At 39.4% G+C, this 16,488-nt stretch overlaps 3 protein-coding genes across 3 annotated transcripts; 1 reads left to right on the forward strand and 2 right to left on the reverse strand.

Moving 5' to 3' along the window:
• Nucleotides 1–590: 590 nt before the first annotated feature.
• On the reverse strand, nucleotides 591–5,836 carry LOC141816100 (beta-galactosidase 3-like). Its single transcript, XM_074703936.1, has 19 exons — nucleotides 5,672–5,836; nucleotides 5,491–5,586; nucleotides 5,285–5,397; nucleotides 5,121–5,187; nucleotides 4,954–5,046; nucleotides 4,650–4,793; nucleotides 4,392–4,480; nucleotides 4,195–4,300; nucleotides 4,018–4,105; nucleotides 3,810–3,928; nucleotides 3,393–3,557; nucleotides 2,864–3,063; nucleotides 2,589–2,698; nucleotides 2,189–2,298; nucleotides 1,867–1,974; nucleotides 1,614–1,724; nucleotides 1,211–1,422; nucleotides 784–1,117; nucleotides 591–701 (listed from the first exon to the last, which is right to left on the reverse strand). The coding sequence occupies exons 1-19, from the start codon at nucleotides 5,834–5,836 to the stop codon at nucleotides 591–593; spliced, it is 2,541 nt and encodes an 846-aa protein (XP_074560037.1).
• Nucleotides 5,837–8,036: 2,200 nt separating this feature from the next.
• Nucleotides 8,037–13,945, forward strand: LOC141816101 (alpha-humulene 10-hydroxylase-like). The gene is made up of 3 exons (XM_074703937.1): nucleotides 8,037–8,055; nucleotides 9,554–10,474; nucleotides 13,251–13,945. Exons 2-3 carry the CDS (start codon nucleotides 9,596–9,598, stop codon nucleotides 13,863–13,865), a joined length of 1,494 nt encoding a protein of 497 aa, XP_074560038.1. The 5' UTR covers nucleotides 8,037–8,055; nucleotides 9,554–9,595; the 3' UTR covers nucleotides 13,866–13,945.
• LOC141816064 (uncharacterized) lies at nucleotides 12,608–12,934 on the reverse strand. The gene has a single exon (XM_074703893.1). It carries the CDS (start codon nucleotides 12,932–12,934, stop codon nucleotides 12,608–12,610), a length of 327 nt encoding a protein of 108 aa, XP_074559994.1.
• Nucleotides 13,946–16,488: the final 2,543 nt, after the last annotated feature.

The raw sequence follows: 16,488 nt of genomic DNA on the forward strand, positions 1-16,488 counted from the left end.
GGCGATCCTGTAGAGATCTGCCGAATCAAGGACAGTAATTACGTGTCGCATTGAGCTGGTGTCGGCGACTCGGCGTCGTATCCAAGGAATAGAACAAGACAGATCTCGAATTTATTTATTTCAAAATTATATGAATTATATATAGTACAATTATCCAAAAAGCCTCTAATAAAATCCTAAATTGCAAACTGTGCGGTGCAGTAATTTCTAAAGCTAAATAATTTAAAAATCAGGGAAAACTTTTACAAAGCTAAATGAATTTGAAATAAATGAGGTCGTCTAGCACGTGCAGTTTTAATAATGGAGATGAAAAAGTTACCATTATAAATTATTATCCAATGAACAAATTCGGTGGGATTAAAGTTTATTATTATTATTTTTTATTTTAGCTCCCTAACCTTTAAAAATGCCAATTCAGCCACCCAGCAGAACTTGCTACGTGCATGAAGAACTTCCATGTAAAAAAAGGATCCATCATAGGACTCTTATTTCGGATCAGACGAAGGCAGAGCTTCTCTTTGTCGCCTCTGAATTGAACCAACAACTAATTAAAGCAGCCTCACAATCGCTGCAGTTGCCTTCTCAGCACATTAGTTACATGCAGCTTCAACAGCCATGGCTTTGGCTGTGCCAGGGCACAAGTCTTCAGTGAAGCTCTCGCCCTTGAATGCGATAGAACAGTTATTTTTGTGAAGGCATGCCTGCAAAGATTAAAGCAAAGAGTCACTAGGAGAAGGCGAGAAGCAGAACAGAACAAGTGAGCTTCGTGGTCTAAAGATTTACCTTTTCAGTGACAGAAACGGAGTTGGGGTAATGGCAGCTCCGTCGGCGGTACGAGCTGCATGTTCCAGTAGGGTTACCGAAACTAGCAAACGTTATGGAGGAGACAGAGCTTCCCTCGGGACACTTCAAATGCATCGTAGCTCCCACTGCATTCTGTTTGCTGTGAACTTGCCAGTTTTCCAAGTCTACTTGGGGATGGTCCTCCGACACGAAGCCACAGATCTTGGTCTCATGCCTTGTCGCAAAAGTGATCCTCGTTGGATCCCCACCTTTTTCTTCAAAAATGACCAACGTGTTACCTGATGGCTTAAAGAAGGATCTCGGGATATGGTACCTGCGTTAGCAATGAAATTACATGAGCTAGCAAATCTATAAGGAAAGCTAAATCCATTCGACAAATATCAGATGAATTTTAAGGAGATATTACCATCTTTGAGTGGGCTGCCCACATCTTGTCAGACATCTGTCAGGTTCAAATGTGCCTGTGTAATTGCAACGAGGAGTGCAATTGTCAGATACAGAACTTGCAAGGAGCCAGTATCTTCCGATAGATTTTCCATTCACCCAAACGTGGCCTTTCCCCATCGATAGCATATCGAGCGCGACGGGTTCCTTCCCTTCAGGCGGATCCACGGCCACCTGAAGTACATTATGCGTAGAGATGTTTGGATATGAAGCAATGGAAAATGGAGATGAATGAATGAATGAAGAATGAAATGAATGAAGAGACAAAGATAACATTAATTAAGAACAATGGTTTGTGCAGAAAAGTAATCATATTCTGCGGAAAGAAATGCTGAAAAAGCAAGAGGTGGGTGAAGAATATATACCTTGTACCAAATCAGAGATTGATTTTTCGGTGGTTCTGATTTCGGTGTCCACTTGATATCAGTGTTGCTGTTCGTGTCAAAGATACTGTAGTGTTCTCCTTCCAACCCAATCTGCCAGAATACACAAACAAATGTCGACAATCTTAATTCCAGCAAAAACCAATTGCTTCTGTATTATTATTATTATTTGATAAAATTGAGCTGACAACTTGAGTTCAATATAATCAAGATAGCAAAATGGATGATCTGGTACCTTGTACTCCCATGAATATGCCGACAAGCTTAAGGTTCCATTGCCGGTTCCAGAAATATTGACACTGGTTAATCCTGCACCTTCCCATTCGTAAAGAGGTCCTGCGTTCTTCAAGTAGAGAACAATATTTGGTCGGGTTAATTAAAATGATATCATATGCCTTCTTCTCGTATTTCAAAAAGTAATTAATGTTATTTAAGTTAGAAACAGTATCCCTTACTCCCTGCATGAGGACATGAGTCCTGCCTTCTGCAATTCTTCTCGTACACAACACAAATTCTTAAGTTTAATGAAGTACGAGAAAGCGGAGTGAAGAACTTACAGACATTCCAATAGTCATACTGAGAATGGCAATTTCATTTTTCCCTGGCTTTATGGTGACAGGAGCCTCAAAGTTCAATGGTAAATATCCGTATTTACCATAAGAGCTACCTGCAAAACAGAAGAAATAGCTTTTTAAAAAAGTTAATTTGAATGGAGCAATCATATCTAAGATGGCAAATAAGAAGCAGGAATTTGTATCGACTACATTATCACTGTAATTTACAAGTCATAACAACCGAAAGAGGCAACTACTCTCATATGAACTTTCACAAAGAAGAAAAGGCAACTATTATAAGTGAATGGACAATAAAATGGGTCTAGAGTGCATCATATTATCTTCACAATCACAGCAAAATTCATGAAGTAATTAGTTTAGATACGACGAGAAAGAACAGCACCTTGAAGTTCGCCATTTATGAAAACAAGAAAAGCATGGCCCAGAGATGCGACTGAGAGAATTGGACTACTCCCATCGCCAAGGATTTCTTCACTTTTATCAACATAAAAACTGCAGACCAGTGATTTGGAAAGATAAGCATCAATGCAAAGCTAACTTCCTTGTGCAAAGTTAGCTCCATGATCATAAAATGCTCTTCTAATTATAACTGTACTGTCTGAAAGAAGAATTGACAATAAAAGAAGGAAGAATCTGACAATCGCAAGAAATTCTGACCTTGTTGTATACCAAAGATAATCAGTTGTATCTTTTGTTATGTTAATATGATCTTCAAGTCCAAACAACACAAAGTCAGGTTTGTCCCAAAGCCCAACTTTTTCCATGTAAACTTGCCAAGGCCCAGAACCAAGTGATGAATTACTATACACTTTCAAGTTTTCTGGAACCATTTCCACTACAGAGGTTTGGGACTGGACCTACAAAAAGAAGTGACAGCTCGTATAATAGCAAAGAGAATAAATGGTTTTAATGTGTTAGTGCATTTTTTAAGGACGTAAGAATCAATCTTGAGGCCAATGCATTTCATACCTCTTAATCTGTATTTGATGCATCTTAAAGTGTAACATGATTCTGTTAAATATTTAACAGCATTCTTAACGACAAATTTAGCAATGATATTGTAAGCATTTCTCTTTAAAGTTAGACAAGTCTTCAAAAATGATTTTAGTAATGACTCGTTGTGTGCTCCGAAATTGGAATTCAACTACACTCCAGTTTGTGAAGGATAACGAGATGGAAAACCTACCATGGCAGTGTTAAACACAACATTCTTGCAATCTGGAAGGATGCTAACTGACCAGGGTGGAACATTATATGTAACATTCCTAAATGTGATCAATTTATTTTCCTGTTCATCCACGTTAGCAAGGAAGGCAACGCACCCGCCCAATTGGTCTTCATAGACGTCAATCTGCATAAAAAAAAATGGAGATATATACTTACAAGATATGGACTTTTAGCAATGGGATCATGTAAAAAGAGTACAACCACACAAATAGTTTCAATAAGTACTATTAATTTCTTCATTTTGTAGTTTGTTAGCGCACAATTTCATGTCGAGGAGCCTACCTAACCTCAATCCCTCTCCAAGTAGTAGACACAGATAAGTTTGGGATTGAAATATAATGCAAAGAAAACATAACACCATGACAAGTATTGTCACCTCTTGAAGAGGCCCGGCTGAAATAAATGTAGACTCGCCATAAAGTAAAGTATGTTCACATAATTTTACAGATTTGTGGAGCAACCTTAGATGACCCCATTTTGGAAGCCTTGGTAACCCTGAGTTTCAATTTATCATCAGTAGATATAAAAAATGAAATTTCAAATTTTCATTCTCAGCTAATCATAAAACATTTGAAATAGCATACCGTACTCATCTATTGGAGCATTATAATCATAGCTTGTAGTGATGAATGGTCCTCCTGTAGTGCGACCATAATTTGTTCCTCCATGATACTAATTCAAAGAAGAAAATTTTCATCAGTCTTTGTAGCATCAATCTTTATAGTAGCTTGTTGAAATATTCGTTAACATATTGAACATACCACGTAATAGTTTTGCAGGCAACCACCCTTCTCGAAGAAGCGAGCAACAGCAAATGCAATATCCTCAGGTGGTCTATGAGGATCTGGCTCCCCAAATGAATGGAACCTAGAAAATAATTGTGTTCAGAAAAGTTGGGAGTCAACAGCACTAAAAGTCAGTGCATAGTAGACAATGCTAATTCCATTATAGAAGTTACCATCCTGGCCAATTTTCGGTCCACAATTTTGGCTTGCTTGGAGAATTTGGTGTGAATTGATCACAATAAAATGCGTTGCAAGTATTGATCTGCAAGTTAGTATAAAGAGATTTTTCTTTACATGAACTCTTTAAGGTTAGCTAAAAGCCTTCGGTTGTTTGATTTCACTTATGATCAATTACAATAGTTATCTGGAACAACTGGTCGCTATCAAATATGGAATTATATGCAGTCAATTAATATCAAATTGAGTCTTACCACCGGATCAGGGGCATCATCTTGTTGACCCATAACCCAAGGCACACCAGTTCCTTGATTGAGTGCCATATGGGCAGCCCACATCGCATATAGCTTCCCCTCGTCTCCAAAGTAACTTTCAGCATAGCCATATTCATTTTCAATCTACCATCAGAAGAACGAGGAAAAGAATAAACACCCAATGAACAAGAGTTCACTTTTTTCTGTTAGAAGTAATAAAACGTATCGATCTTATGCCCAACTTCCAAAAGCTGAGCAAAGAAGGCATAATTGGAGAGACAAATGGATAACAGAAATAACTTGCCTGGGCCAAAATGATGTGGCCTCCTTGTGATGCAAACAGTTGCTCTCGCTTCATCAGATTCACTATATAAGTGACGAACCTCTCCATATGCCTCTGCAAAACAAGAATCAAACAACCACCTCCATTCCAGAACACAAGAAAGATTGGATTTTTATTCTTGCGCGCACCTTGAAAGGCTCATTGTTTGTGCGGAAAACAGTCCCTGGAACATAGTGCAACCAAACAGGAATTCCCCTGTATTTCAAAAAGCACAAATCCCCATCAAGATTGAATCGTTTAGAAGACCAACAAGTAAAGGTGCAAACTTTGAGCAGAAGTGGCGAAGGCGAACCCGTAAGTCCACTCTGCTGCTATAAAAGGCCCAATACGGAGGATCATATACAAGCCAGCGTCTCGGACGATCTTCGCAAACTTTACCAAATCAAAGCGATCCTCGAAATGATACTGAAAGAAGAGACAGAAAGGGAGCCCGTTAATTAAGCTGTAAGTATAAGGTCATCGAAAAAGGTGAGGGTTTTAAGACTCTAGAGAACCAACATTGCCGGGGGAGGGCTCGTGACCGTTCCAGAAGACGTAGGTATCGATGGCGTTCAAGCCACCCTCTTTTGCCTCCGCGACGAGGCCGGGCCACATCTGAGAAAACACAGAAGGACCAAGGAAATGTGAATCTGGAGCTCAAATGGGACCCTAAAGCGAAAGAGTAGGAGGGGGAAAGTACGGAAGGGACGCTGCGAGGGTAGTGAATGGATCCGGAGATGATGAGCTTGCGCTCGCCGTCGATGATGAGGGAGCGGGCGTCGTAGGTGACATTTTGCGCCGCTGGGGCAACAGTGGCAAAGAGGAAGAAGAATAGGAAGAGGAAAAGGAGACGACTCGTAGCCATTGCCAGCGACTGAAGCAGGAGAAGAGAACGAAGTGCGCGATACAGTCAATAGAGATAGGAAGAGGAAAAGCAATGATCAACCGCAAGCGAACAGTGCGCGATATCCTGCAACTTCATCAACCGCAACGAACATCTAATCCTGCAACTTCATGGCAACTTGAATCTTCTGATGCACGATACAGGGTGAGCAAACCTTCCGTTGGTCAACAGGTAGACATATTAGAGGGGTCCAATCCATTTCGATCAATTTAGCGGGTTGCCCTTCAGTGCGTGAATTAAGAGGAACAGGTGATCCTGACGTGTTCCGCCCAGTCCAAGACAAAGTCACCTGTCGCATTTAGCTCGAATCGGGCACCGGATCATGGAACAGAATCATTTGATTTAATTTTTATAATTATCGTAATAATAATGCTGCTGATGACGATGACGATGATGACAATATACCTATCTATCTCGATGCATAATTTAATCTTAACGAATTTTACAATAACAGTAGATGCATATTTTATTATATCCATCATAGCGCATAGAATTGATATGTTACAGATAATAACGATGAAATTGTTTAACGATTAATGGCCCCTGTCTCATCCAACGTAAGGGAGCCGTTCTGGACGTGACAGAGAGCCCGTAAGTCCACTCTGTCGTCACGTATGGCCCGATGCTCAGGATCATGTGCAAGCCGGCGTCTCCGACGATCTTCGCAAACTTGAGCAGATCGAGGCGTTCCTCCAAATAATGCTGCAAGGAGAAGACAGAAAGGGCATGAGGGTGGTGAATGGAGCCGGAGACGATGAGCTTGCGCTCGCCGTCGGCGATGAGGGATCGGGCGTCGCAGGTGACATTTTGCGCCGCTGTGACAACAGCGGCAAGGAGGAAGAAGAGAAGGAGGAGGAAGAGGCGAGGAGTTGTAGCCATTAGCTACTGATTGGAGCAGGAGCAGAGGAAGGTGATCATATATGTAGAGAAGAGATGGTTGAATGAGCAGCAGCGAAGAATTCCACACGGAAATGCTGTTGGAAGATGGAAAGATAGCGCATTGACTGGGGAAGCAAGACTTTTGAACCCTGATACAGGCGATCGATACAGGGGAGTCAACCTTAATTAGCTAAAATGTCCATCGTCGATTATATTCAATTCGAGCAATTGATCGAGTGGACGATCGAGCTTCTCCCTCTTAGCGCATGCGTCTACTGAGTGGTAACAGCTGATCCTGCCGTGAACCATGGGATCCAACAAAAGTCAACCGTCACATCCAAATTGTGTTATTGGAAAACTTGTTCATGGACGAATGAGATGATCCATGATCCTCATCGTTCGTATGAGAAGAAGCTAAGCTCAAGCTTGGCGCAGCCTGAATGGAATGGATATTCTTAATTTGTTCATCTAGTTTGCTTATAAAAATACTTTTGGCTAGAAAAACAAATAATGATGATAATTAAGAAAAGACGTACTTATAATACGTAGCAATGAGAAATGGCGGGTGGACCTCTTCTTTTATCTTAGGAGGTAATTGTTAATCAATTATAAGTATTTTAACGAAGCAATAACATCTTTAAAAAAAATTAATTGTTTTTCTCGATCATAAAACTCTTATTCCAAGAAATAAATTTATCTAAAAGAGTGTTGACATCCAAATCGACAAGACCAAGTCGATGATAACGATACTACGTCAAGAATATATATAAAAGTGACAATATACACATTATTTGTCATACGAAACTTTATTGGTTCGAGCTACTTATATCGTCGAGCTATTGACCGGATCCAAGGTTGTTGGATCAATATCGACAACTTTCAAGAATAATTTTAAGATTACGATTATGGCAACAATGATCCTACTTCTACTAGAGATAATTAAGTTGGAAAATGTTGCCGAAATCGATTTCAAGAAAAATTTAGAAAAAATTATTCATTGTTGTCTATTTTAAATCAATCTTCGTTCCCAAGGGAAAGACTTCATTTCAAACTTTTCCCTTTACAACATGGATTATAATTTAATAATTTTTAACGCTTTAATCAAACTTAAGACACTAATTACCGAAACAAAACGGCATCACTTGTTAAATAAAATTGTATTCATTGGATAAAATAGTAGAATCACAATACATGCTAAAATATATTTAATTATGACTCCTACTAATTACCGAAACAAAACGGCATCACTTGTTAAATAATTAGGATGGATCACAGACACACACAAGGATCTCTAGGAGGAGGTAGACCCGACCACGGTTCAGAACCGACGGTTCACGATTCGGAACCGCCGGTTTGACGGTTCATGGCAGATCGACCCTTAACCTTAACCGCCCAAGACGGTTACGGTTCACGGTTCGGAACCGCCGGTTCATGGTTCGGTTCACGGTTCGCGACGGTTCGCGACGGTTCGAGATTATTATATTAAAAATTTTAAAATTTAAAATTTATATAAAAGAAATATTGAAAAAAAGAGAAAAAAAGTCGATGTAGTTTAGTGGTGCATATTCCAAGACCAGTGAGAATTGCGTTCGTTCCCTATCAACGACGTCTTAAAATGGATTTGAATTAAATAAATATAAATATAGTATATATATAATTATATTAATTTTATAAACAAAAGGTGTTGTAGAATAGTGGTGAGTATATATATGTGTTTGTGTTCCAGGATATTTTGGTTCGATCCCTAGCAATGATATTTTAAATTGTAATTTAATTAAATAAAGGAAAATATATTTTATTTGAACACACATTAAATATAAAAATAAAAAAAATCAAAAATTCCCAAAAAACTCAAACCGGCGGTTACTGTTTGAACCGGCAGTTCAACCCACCGGTTCAAAGATCATTGAACCTTAACCGGCCCGACAGGATGCCGGGCCGGTTACAGTTTGGCCCGGCTGACCGGGTCAACGGGCCAACCGGCCCGTTGACCCGGGCCGGGTCCGGGCTGGACCCGACCCGTGGTCGGGTCTAGGAGGAGGTCACTTGCTCAAGGAGCTAGGCTTAACTTTAATTTGCTACCTATCTATCTCTATGCATAATTTAAGTCCAACGGTAGGATATCCAGATTGTGAATCAGGGATCCGTGGTTCAATTCCTTGCTACGGTATATGTAAGAATTTTCTTCTAAATGGGGAACACAATCAAAAAATGTTGGGCATCTAGATTGGCTGCCGTCGGTTGAAAACTTTTATTTACCGGACCGGTCTTTTAAGCCGATCACCCCAGTACCAGAGATTAAGTCCATGAAACTGACTAGGATTTAATCATTGCCACGGTTTTCTCCGGATTTTCTTCTTTCCCCCGTCACTATACGTCACTGTCGCCGGATCAAATGGCAACGCCGTGATTCAGTAAAACGCTCGATCGATTAATCAGAATAACCATTCGTCAACCTTATACAGTTAAACATATGATTTTTCGAAGAAAATGTCATATAAATAATATTATTAAGAATAATTATTCTGTTGAAGAAAGTTATCATGTCATTCTCGATCGGAAATTTGCCCTTTCTTCTTCCTGCATGACGCGCAGCTTCAACTGCCGTAAGTGTAAGGCATATATAATCATTAATGGTGGAGGAAAAAAACCAATTAATACACGTGAAAAAGATCGAATGAAACAAAATTAAGTTTGCATGAAAATTGACCAAGATACACGAAACCTTGTATAAATATGGGCGTAAACCATGAGGATGGATCATAGACAACACAAGGAACTCTAGCTAGGAGGAGCTAGGTCACTTGCTCAAGGAGCTAGGCTTAACTTTGCTAGCTAGCCATGGAAGTCGCCTTCTCCTCCATTGGTCTCCTCTTCTCTTTCTTTGTTGCCATCTTCTTCATCGTACGCTTGAGGAGGAAGGGAGACGATGATGCACGTTTACCGACGGGGCCACGTGCGTATCCCCTGATCGGAAACTTGCACCTCCTCGCCGGGGGTGTCCCGCACCACACCCTCGCTGACTTGGTGCGTGACCACGCGAAAGGGCACCTCATGCGCCTTCGGCTCGGGCAGGTGGACTGCTTCGTGGCGGCCACCCGAGAGGCGGCGCAGGAGATCGCTAAGCAGCAGGACTTGAACTTCGCCTACCGACCCAAGATGACCTTCGGCAAGTTCTTCGCCTACGGCAATCGCAATGTCTCCCTCTCCCCCTACGGCGACTACTGGAAGCAGCTGAGGAAGATCTACGCCATGGAGATGATGAGCCCCGCCCGCGTGAAGTCCTTCTTCTCCCTTAGGGAGGTGGAATACCGCACCTTGGTGAGGAACATTGCTGTCGCCGGTGAGTCGGGCCAGACGCCCGTCAACTTCAGTGCTATGCTGATATCCACAGTCAGCACCATCATCGTCAAGATTGCATTCGGGAACAAGGGCGAGAAACTCCAGCGCCAGTTCTTGGGCTTGGTGAAGGAGACGCTGGGCTTGATCACCAGCTTTGCGGTGGCCGACATGTTCCCTTCTCTAGGGTTCGTGGATTCTCTCACCGGCTTGACATATAGGTTGGGTCGGGTTCACCAAAAGCTCGACCGGATGTTTAATGAAATAATTGCATTGCATGAGGACGTCAAAGACGAGAAGCAGGACCTCATCGATGTGCTCCTACAGCTTAGAGACCAAGGAGAGGACATCACACTCGAAAGCATCAAGGCTGTCATCCTGGTATATATATATATTCAATTTTATTTTATTTTTTTTTCATTTAATTATATATGATACTAATGATCATTCTGTTGGTAGAAGAAGGAAGGGAGAAAAAAAACTTTGTGCAAGAAGACAAATTAAATGAGATGGGAACTACTCTAATTTTTCATTATGAAATCACGTAGAAACATTATATATTTATAGGCTTGAAAGGATAAGCATTACTCTTAAATACATTGAATCTAGACAATTTTATCAACTTTCTACCTCATCTATTTTATCTCTATTAATTCTTATCTTATCAACTTTTCATCTCATCCATATCGCTGCCACATCATTTCTATCCATAATTAATTAAGTTTATTTTTCAACACCCCCTCTTAAACTTAATTTTGTGACTCCAAGTAGATTTCGTATCTTGATGAAGTCTTCAAATTTAAGTGGCTTGGTAAATATATCAGCAACTTGATCTTGAGACTTTGTGTATTCTGTTAGTACCGATGGATTCAAAATATCTCCACAATGATATGATATTGTCCATTTTGGACCTAAACTCTCATGGCTTTGTTCTTGGACTCTTCCCAAAAGGCATCATACCAATGGAGATACTTTCCATTCTTTTAACCTCATGATCTTTTCCATGTGCTTTAGATGTGAGACTATGTTTGCACCATTGCGGTTCAACCCAACAATCTCCCCCTTAAACAAAGGATCATAGGTCCCCCAACGTCGTTTTTTATGTCTGAATTCTCGACCCACCAGGACTTTTTGCCCCTCGGTCCACCTGACCTACTAGGACTTCCCACCTAGCCGCAGCTAGGACTTTTTGCCCCTCGGTCCACCCGACCTACTAGTACTTCCCACCTAGTCGCAACTAGGACTTTTTGCCTCTCGGTCCACCCGACCTACTAAGACTTCTCACTTGGTGTCTGGTCCTCTTGATTCAGACACGGGAGCACCCACTTCCTTTGTTTAAGGTTCAAACCACATGGTTATATCTGGATCATGGCTCATCCGGCGGTTAGTCCGGTGAAGAGCGGTCTCACTCTGATACCACTAGTTAGTACCGATGGAATCAAAATATCTCCATAATGGTATGATATTGTCCACTTTGGGCCTAAGCCCTCATGACTTTGTTCTTGGACTCTCCCCAAAAAACCTCATACCAATAGAGATACTTTTCATCATTTTAACCCTATGATCTTTTTCATGTGCTTTAGATGTGGGACTATGTTTGCACCCTTGCAACTCAACATATTCTACTTGCACTTCTTTTCTTATGATGCACTCTCTGATATAGTGATAGCGCATATCAATATGCTTACTTCTATCATGGAAGACGGGATTCTTTGCTAGTGCTATTGTAGATTTGTTGTTAACTCGAATCTTGGTTGCTTCTTCTTGTGGTAAATTTAGCTCCTTTAATAAATTTCTGAGCCAAATAGTATGACAAACACATGAAGTCGCAGCCACGTACTCTGCTTCATAAGTAGAAAGTGTGACAATAGGATGTTTCTTTGACATCCAAGTGAACGCTGTATCACCCATATAAAACACAAATCCGGTGGTACTTTTTATATCATCCATATCTCCACCCCAATCAATGTCGCTATATCCTTCAAGCTTAAAATTATTAGATGATGAATAAAACAATCCAAAATCTATCGTACCTTTGATATAGCGCAAAATTCTCTTAGTGATTTTAAAATGGGTGGTAGTTGGAGCCTCCATGTAGCAGCTAACAAGTTCAACAGCATAAAGAATATCAGGGTGTGTGCAAGTCAAGTATCGTAAGCTTCCAACCAAGCTCTTGAAAAATGTTGGGTCAGCACTTTTTCCTTCATCATGCTTTGACAATTTTACTCCACATTCTATTGGGGTGTTTATGGGCTTGCTGTTATCCATCTTGAACTTCTTTAATATCTCTCTCGCATAACTTTCTTGAGAGATGAAGATTCTGTATACTATCAAATCTTGAATCCAATGATCGAAGAATTTTTTCAATAACGGTTGTTTCTTCTAGTTTCTCACCATTTCTCTTCAATTGATTGGAAATGGTAGAGACTGTAGAAAAATAATCGGATACCAACTCGCCTTCCTTCATACGAAGAGCATCAAATTGACTTCTTAATGTCTGAAGGCGTACCTTTTTCACTTTTTCTTCTCCTTGATATGAGATCTGGAGCTTTTCCATGCTTGCTTGGCCGAAGTAGCACTTGAGATTTTTTCAAAATCGTCATCATCCAAGGCTTGATAAATGAGGAAGAGAGCCTTCTTGTCTCTCTTTTTTAAATCTTTCAAACTATCTTTTTGAGTAGAAGATAGTACCGACTCGTCGTTTGGCTCATCGTAGCCTTTCTCCACAACCTCCCAAATATCATGAGCTCCAAGGAGTGCTTTCATCTTGATACTCCAATTGTCGTAGTTATTCATCTTGAGTATTGGAACTTGGAAGGAAACCATACCTCCATTCGACATCGCTCTGATACCACTTTGTTGGTAGAAGAAAGAAGGGAGAAAAAAAACTTTGTGCAAGAAGACAAATGAGATGGGAACTACTCAAATTTTTCATTATGAAATCACGTAGAAACATTACATATTTATAGGCTTGAAAGGATAAGCACTACTCTCAAATACATTGAATCTAGACAATTTTATCAACTTTTCACCTCATCTATTTTATCTCTATTAATTCTTATCTTATCAACTTTTCATCATTTCTATCCATAATTAATTAAGTTTATTTTTCTAACACATACTGCATGCACGGTGTTTTATTTTTTCGCCTTTTCAGGAAGTATTCCTGGCAGGGAGCGAGACAACATCGACAACCATCGAATGGGCGATGTCAGAGCTGATTAGGAAACCCGAAACGTTGGAGAAAGCTCAGAAGGAAGTGAGGCAAGTTCTCAGCGGAAGGACACAGATCACGGACAAAGATCTGGAGAAGCTCACGTACCTGAAGATGGTGATCAAAGAGACGCTAAGGCTACACCCATCGGCGCCCTTACTGCTGCGCGAGTGTCAGGAAACATGCCTAGTGTTGGGATACAAAGTGCCTGCCGGAACTCGAGTGATCATCAACGGATACGGGTTGGGCCGCGACGAGCGGTACTGGGTCGACGCCGAAGAGTTCAAGCCGGAGAGGTTCGCCGACGGCTCAGTTGACTACAGGGGCAATAACTTTGAATATTTGCCATTTGGCTCAGGCCGAAGGGTGTGCCCTGGCATGAACTTCGGGTATGCATCCGTGGAGGTAGGCCTCACTCATCTCCTCTACTACTTCGATTGGAAGCTTCCCAAAGGAATGAAGGCGGAAGAGGTGGACATGAGAGCGACTGCCGGCATTGCTACTCAAAGGCTCTCACCTCTCTTCATGATCGCTACCCCTGCAGCTCCTCTTCCTTAAAGTTTCACCTACTTGAGTTATTATATATATGTGTGATTCAGTTATATATGTTAAATGTTTTAAGTTGTAAAACCGATCGAATGGGTTCTATGAGACCTATATGCGATATATATCTATGAATAAGAGAAATCATATATCTCAATGCATTTATGAAAAGGCCTTGTTTGATTCTAAATGTTATGGGAACTCATGCATGAATTTTCAATAAGAGAATGAACTATATATCAATGATATGCATCGCAATCCCGGCTCTGGGTATAGCTACTGTACGTAACGTACGTAGACATGCTTGTATGGGTCTATATATGTTAGATGGTCAGAGACGTGACCAGAAGATACAGAGTTAGATGTTTATATATATATATATATATATAGTTTATGCTCTTGAAAGGTCATATATACCAGTTACGTTTCTGTGTTTGATTTCTGTCCATACTGACCAATTTGATGTTTTGTTTTTACTTGCTAGCAAACTTTCTGTCCATGTGTATAATGTTCTATATACTTTTCTCTCGATTTTCTTTTTTCCATGCTATATATTTTGATTAGTAATTAAATTTATGTTCTTGAGGGTCATATATACCTTTGAATGGAGTTACGTTTCTGTGTTTGATTTCTTATTTTAAAGGGAGTAATCTAAGTAGATCAGCTTAATGTTATAATAGATTCAACAAATACAATTTGAAATAGCTAGTATCGAGAAGATTTCAACTACTAAAAACTAATGATATATTGATCTTTAAAAAAATATCAAATTGGTCAAGGAAGTTGTAAAAAAATACTCTTAGTCAAGGAAATTTGCAATAATACTTCCATTGAGACTAGTCAAGAGGAAGTTATCTATGGTTGCGGTTTCAACTCAACAAACTATTGGACCCGGAACTAGTCATTTAGGATAAAAATAACCCTCTTTATGCTCCTTCCTATATATAGCATAAATTAAATATTTTTTAAAAACATTAATAATAATATTTGTATTCAATGAAATCGATCAAATTGTTTGACTTCACGATATATGGTTGATCAAATTAATCAAACTAAATGGCGTGCTAAAGTCACTCGAGCAAAAGTCTAAGTGAGTTTTAGCGAATTCAGACGATATGGTCAACTCAATCGAGTAGCTTCAAGGAGTCGAAAATGACTTGCTGATGGATTGAGGTGACCAATCGAGCTGAGTCAAAATGCTTGATCAATTATTGTGATAAAAAATAACTAATTATGGATGACATTAAAGACTTTAAGATACAAAAATGTAAGGAGGATTTATTAAAGAAGGCATAGGGTTTGCTCATAGACAAAGAAAAAAATGATCACTCATTTTTAAATAAATAAATATTTGAAAATATTTATATTTCATTTGAACGAATTAATTTAACTTCGGTTGTGGAGAGCGCTATGTTATGTTGTTTTCGACTTGACCAACTATAGCTAAGGATGGTCCGAGAAATTGATATTTTCCATTATTATTCTTTCGATCCAATTTGTATCCGGCATAATCGGAATAAGAGTATCTAATAAGGTCAAAGGTTTCAGTCTTAGGATACCATAATCCTACATCTTGGATTCCTTTTAAATATCCGAGTATTTGTTTGATTACGCATAAGTGTGATTCTTTGATGCAAGATTGATATTTTGCACATATATCCATGATAAATAAAATATCGAGTCTACTAGCTATGAAATATAGAAGACTACCTATAGCACTGTGATACAATTTTACTCGATTATATTAATCATCTTCCAAAGCGACTATGTCTAAGACTTAATCCTAACGACTATGTTCAAGACCTAGTCCTAACGACTACCACCACTATCTTTTTTCATCTTAGATACATTCCGGAAGTGGAGAAGTCTCTTACAAAACAACACAATTACAAATTAAGCAAATATTCAAATACAAATGAAAGTAACAAATTTGCATAAATCTTTACTTTGAAGGCTTTCTCGTTGCTTTGAATTGCCTCTTAGTGGTAGAAAATGCAACAACACTTCGTCTTCAGACCCTCAAAAATTGACTATTTCAAATTATCTTGAAATCCTATTTTAAAGATGCTACTCGGCTAATTTTCACGTAGCAATCGATTGTTATACTTCATCAATCGACTATCACGTCGACTCTGATCGTTTAAACATACAAAACTATTCTTTCCACTCAGTTTGATCACCATCAGTCGATTGTTAAACCACAACAATAGATTGATCACGAACAATTGAACCTTACAGTCGAGCTCCGAACCTTTTGTATGCATGAATAGTGCCACCAGTATTTTCTCTTGACAACTCTCTATTGGACTTCCGATGAAGCACACCAAGTATAGGAAAAATATTCAATCCTCCATTATCCACTTAGACTTTTTATATATCTTATCAAGTAACCATGACCTGCTTGACAACTTCAAATTGCTACAACTCAGCAGTTGATTGGTAGCCTTTAGTTGAATTGACTAGTCGAGTTGAGAATGTTCTATTCGTTACGTTCAAATAACAGTAGCAGTCGATTGATGGAAGCAATTTGAAATATAGTAAAGCCCCTTTACTCACTTAAACAAAATTCAAGGTTTAGAGTCTATCAATCATTATATACACTCTATCAATCAAAGGATACTCCTGTTTCAACCTTACT

The sequence above is a fragment of the Curcuma longa genome, unplaced genomic scaffold (genome assembly GCF_044706935.1).
Source record: "Curcuma longa cultivar G26 ecotype Majalengka, Jawa Barat unplaced genomic scaffold, ITB_CL_G26_1.1 contig_14126, whole genome shotgun sequence".
In the NCBI taxonomy this organism is placed as follows: Eukaryota; Viridiplantae; Streptophyta; class Magnoliopsida; order Zingiberales; family Zingiberaceae; genus Curcuma; species Curcuma longa.

Bases quoted from the DNA above. Each gene is read 5' to 3' on its own strand.
- LOC141816064 (XM_074703893.1), bottom strand. From the start codon at position 12,934: ATGTCGAATGGAGGTATGGTTTCCTTCCAAGTTCCAATACTCAAGATG.
- LOC141816101 (XM_074703937.1), top strand. From the start codon at position 9,596: ATGGAAGTCGCCTTCTCCTCCATTGGTCTCCTCTTCTCTTTCTTTGTT. The intron at 10,475-13,250 runs GTATATATATAT...TCGCCTTTTCAG, and splicing joins GCATCAAGGCTGTCATCCTG to GAAGTATTCCTGGCAGGGAG.
- LOC141816100 (XM_074703936.1), bottom strand. From the start codon at position 5,836: ATGGCTACGAGTCGTCTCCTTTTCCTCTTCCTATTCTTCTTCCTCTTT. The intron at 5,047-5,120 runs GTGCGCGCAAGA...CTTGTTTTGCAG, and splicing joins CAAACAATGAGCCTTTCAAG to AGGCATATGGAGAGGTTCGT. The intron at 4,794-4,953 runs GCAAGTTATTTC...TTCTGATGGTAG, and splicing joins GCCACATCATTTTGGCCCAG to ATTGAAAATGAATATGGCTA.